This window comes from Drosophila mojavensis, unplaced genomic scaffold (genome assembly GCF_018153725.1).
Source record: "Drosophila mojavensis isolate 15081-1352.22 unplaced genomic scaffold, ASM1815372v1 contig_74, whole genome shotgun sequence".
NCBI classification, from domain to species: Eukaryota; Metazoa; Arthropoda; class Insecta; order Diptera; family Drosophilidae; genus Drosophila; species Drosophila mojavensis.
The window spans coordinates 7997394-8002240 of NW_025318899.1; the positions used below are offsets into that span (position 1 = coordinate 7997394).

The window sequence follows — 4847 nt, forward strand, 5'->3', positions numbered from 1 at the left end:
TTTATGACATTTTAAGGACTGGCATCCGGCTAACAGCGCGACTCGCTGTCTTAAAGCTGCCCCCAAAGTATTCTGGGCCAGCTCAGTGCAATTAAATATGCGGCGCTGGCTTATCGCACGCGCAACCACGAGTTTTTCTTTGCTTAAAAGTTTTACACAATTTCCACGCCCCACGCGCCAAGGTGTTGAAAGTTGTTGAACGCAACTTTTCGCCACAGGCCCCTCCCCATGACACGGACGGCTTTAATCCGGCTTGCTAGCTTTATTGCGCGCTGATAAGAAATTAATGTGCATGAATTTATTGGTGCGAGTCGCTGCCTGCTGGCAATTAGCGCGCTAATCAAATAAGCCACAGCTAATTGTTGTTAGAGCTGAACATTGCTGAGCAGCTAGCAGTAGAATGTCGCCCCACAGAACCACAGTTGTCTCTAGTAAACAGAATAGCTGCATGCTCTAGACTAAAATAATCCAAGCAAAGAGTTCTGCGTGGTGCCATAGCGGTACATGTTATCTGCACTAGTCCAGGGTCTAGTTGAGTTTAGGGTGAGTAAGAATTCGCAACTGGTGAGGGAGCATAGAAATCCGCTCCTACCAGAGCTAGCCACGGCAAATAATTTCTATCCTCTCAGCTGAGGTTCTACAAGCAGCAGCAGTCGATAAGCAACTGAAAGTAAAATTCATTTGAGTTGATCGATATTTTATTAACTGATATTTGGCGTTTACAGTAAATTAGCTAAATTAAGCTATGCCAAAGAACAATAGTTCATGTTGCTGACTGATAACGAGCGGCCAACTAAGAGCTATTAAATAGGCGATAAGATATCGATCAGCTGCGATACTATATCACTCATAAGGCTCTGCTGTAGGGCAGGTATTGATTACAATCATAACTTTTAAAGCTAACTAATATCAATGATAAATATTACAGCATGTACATATTTTTGAACTTGCAACTTATCGATATAATATCGATGAACAGAGACAACTTAACATCGATCAATAAAAGCTCAACAGTAAGCTCTAAAAACTTTTTAATAATTAAACGGCTGTCGATATAAGCACAGATTATATTATTTGACAGGTAATTTGACATCTATCAATCCAACAGAATACGATATATACAAAATAGATATAGGCTATAAGGATAATAGGCTGATCAAGTTAATCAAAAACAATATTATCTGATGAAGCCACAGCCTAGGTAAATCATAAATAGTCGATATATGATGGATGCCATTTATCGATATAGATAGCGTTAGGTCGAAATTTTTATCAGCTATTGAGGTTTTATATTGACTATCACACGCATACAAAATCAACTTAAATCAATGTTTATCGTTAAAGCTTTATGTTTTTATAAACAATCCATAAAGATTTTGGCGCACGAGCTTTAATTTTAATTAACATTAAATTGGCTGTTACCAACTACTAAGACCTAGTTGATATCTACATATTTTTTTAAGGAAGTATATATGTAAAAGCTGCCACCCCACACTGGATGCCCTTAACTGCCTGGGAAGTTTGATGGGTGTGCGAGTGGCGTTCTGGCCAAGTGGCACCATCTAAAAACCTCACACTCCCGGAAGGGTCGTTAATAAAACACACGTTGGCACACCTCATGCGGTGACAACGACAAGAGCAACTACAACCCCCAGCTAGCTGTGCGAATCTGTGAGAGCCGCGCGAAATATGACCAAGAGCCGAAAGTCCTTTAAGCACTCGCCGCAGGACAGCTCGGAGGCATAAAAAGGCCTAAACAGAATTTCGCACTAATACCGGCGACAAGTCAAACTGAAGGCTGAAATCTCCACCAGCGAGCACAGAAATTTATGTGCTCCGGGGCGGTGCCTTCATTATGCAGTGACCTACAATGAAATGGGCTGCCGTTGCACAAAATTTATGTGCAAAGTTGAGAGACAGCCTAAGTACCACGGGGCTTGCCCAGACAACTTCAAGTTCTCAGCTCTATGCTGACACGGCAGCCAGCTACAAGAATCAAAGTGTCCAAAAGCTTCAATTCTGATAAAAAAAAATAAAATAATATAAAAACTAAATTGCTTTCGATTCAATGAAGCATATAATAAAACCAGCGATAAAATCGCCAAATCAACAAGCATAGGCCATGGCTAAGACAAGGGCAGTTTATCGCAAGTGCTTCGATCGAGAGGTATGTATCTAAAATTTGTGCTGCTATTGGCCTGCCTGAGCCTGGCTAAAGCTACTAACCAGGTGCGCTATGACAACTACATTCTGTACAAAGTCCATATCAAGGATGCCGCAGATCTCCAACTGCTCAATGAGAATGAGAAAGCTCTGATGGTAAGTTCAGCCATATTTCGTTCCTATTTTCCTACAGAATTTCCTCTGAAACAGCTTAATAAATGGCGGCCTGCGAGTCGTCCAGGGGACTCAGCGGATATTATGCTGTCGCCTCAGCACCATGTGGCGTTTGAGTCTTTGCTCCACAGCCACAACGTGAGCTATAGCATCAAGATCGACAACGTGCAGCGCCTGATCGATGAGCAGCGGCCAAAGCAACGAATGAGCTCGATGGAGTGGACCCAGTACCACACCCTAGACGAGATCTACGCCTGGCTGGATCTGATCGAGGCGCGTTACCCTCACGTAGTCACACCCTTCTCGATTGGCAACTCGCATGAGGGTCGCCCCATACGTGGCATCAAGATATCCTACAAGCCGGGCAACAGCGCCGTCTTCATCGAGTCAAATATTCACGGAAATGAATGGATCACCTCGGCTACGATCACATACTTCATCGATGAGCTGCTCGTGCCTAGAAATCCGGCTGTTAGGGATATAGCCCAAAATGTGGACTGGTACATTATTCCCGTGCTAAATGTGGATGGCTTTAGCTACTCACACAATGTGGTAAGTGTAAAAAAAATCCCCGTGCTATAGATGATTGCTGTAAATATAAAGATAAGATTATATCGTTGTTATTATTATATATCGATTATAGAACTGCCAAAAAACAACTAAGAGGCTTCAATAAATTTTATAATATTCTTTAGAATTGTAAATAGTCATTAAGCAAATCAAATTTGATTATTTAGGAACGTTTGTGGCGAAAGTCTCGTCTGAGCTCGGATCCCACTGGAGAATGCGTAGGAACCGATTTAAATCGCAATTTTAATTATCGCTGGATGGGTAAGTAAACAACTAGGAAAATCTTATAGTTTTACAATGAAATCGATATCGATTTTCAGAGGCTGGCGCTTCTGCTGATCCTTGCAGTCAACATTATGCTGGTCCATCTCCCGAGTCCGATCCGGAAATTAGTCAACTGACGAGCTACATTAACAACTCCATACCGGAGGGTATTATAAAAATCTACATATCCATGCACTCGTATAGCCAGCTAGTGCTCTCGCCCTGGGGCCATACGGCCGAGGAGTTTCCCCCACACTATCCGCAGATGATGGGCGTAGCCAAAGGATTTGCCGATGCAGTCTCCAGGCGCTATGGCACTCCATATAGCTATGGATCCAGTGCCGCAACTCTATGTAAGATCTATAGGCTACTGTTCTGATTCTATATGTTAACTGTACTTAAACACTTCAGATGAAGTTTCTGGTACGGGCAAGGACTGGGCCTATGGCGTCAAGAACATAACCATACCCTTTACCTTGGAGCTACGCGATAGGGGCGAATTCGGATTCCTGCTGCCGCCAGAGTATATATTACCTGTGGCCCGTGAGACCACGGAGGGATTCGTCGGCCTGATACAGGCTGCCCGTGGAATTAATGTCTTGTGAGCAGCTTAGCACTCAATAAAGAAGCCCCAAAAAAAAAAAAGAAAAAGAAAAAGAAAAACACAGTCAAACAGTCAGAAACAGCCCCCATTGTTGGCTCCCCAATGCAGACGGCGCCACTGTGCTCAGGGCTTTTGCTCCGCCCCAAAAACGAACAGCGCGCCGAAGCTTCCAATCAGCGACGACGATGCGGCCAAACAGAAACGAATCGTGCCGAGCTCTGGCACTGTGATAAGGCAGAAGCAGCAGCAGCGAACAGCTAACGGTTGTCGCCTGCATTTTCTTTGCCTTTTTTTTGCGTGTTTGCGCTTTCCACACAGGCTGCTGCTGGTTTTCTTTCTACTTTTCGTTTTTTTTTTTTTTGTTTGCTTTTCAAGTGTGAAAGGCGCCGTTGGCCGCCAAGTCTCCGCCTATTTTCAACGCGCGCGCAGCATCCTGCTGGGCTGGATGCCAACTCATCATGCATGCGATGAGCATACACATAACTGTATATGTGTATAGCTGTGTGTGTGTGTGTATGTGTGAGTCTCCTACTCGTATGCGCGTTAGCAAACAAGAATAAACGCAGCGAATGAGAAGCGACCAACGAAATTCTTTAGTTCAGTTCAACATGGCGTCTATCCAGGCTTATATGTTACCAGATATATATATATATATGTATAGTGCTGTACATAAGCTGTTCATATAACGGGCAACGCCATGTCTATTATTATTATTGTTGCCTTGCACTTATTTTTTTCAATTTGTCTAATGAAATTGCTTTTTCCACTTGCAGGCCAAAAACGAAAAAGAAGCAAAAAAAAAATGAGAATAGTAAAAGAAATCTTTGGGAAATTCGAGAAAATATCACGTTGACACTTTTCGCACTGCTCCTTGGCTGCATATACACATGCGTATGTATATGTGTGCGTGTCCATGTGTGTGTGTGCCTTTTTTACTCACTGCTCATTCTGCATATAAATTGAAATTTACGAGCTTCGCTTTTCTTGTTGCTGCCGTTGCTGTTGCTGCTGCTGCTGTTGCTGTTGCTGTTGCTGTTGCTGGTGTTGTCAGTTGCACCTTTATGACAATTTT

The 4847-nt window shown here is 43.1% G+C and overlaps 1 protein-coding gene across 1 annotated transcript; it reads left to right on the forward strand.

The window, feature by feature from the left end:
- Positions 1–1647: 1647 nt before the first annotated feature.
- Positions 1648–4327, forward strand: LOC6581752 (zinc carboxypeptidase). The gene is made up of 5 exons (XM_002007438.4): positions 1648–2319; positions 2374–2889; positions 3075–3168; positions 3228–3524; positions 3583–4327. The coding sequence occupies exons 1-5, from the start codon at positions 2170–2172 to the stop codon at positions 3774–3776; spliced, it is 1251 nt and encodes a 416-aa protein (XP_002007474.1). The 5' UTR covers positions 1648–2169; the 3' UTR covers positions 3777–4327.
- Positions 4328–4847: the final 520 nt, after the last annotated feature.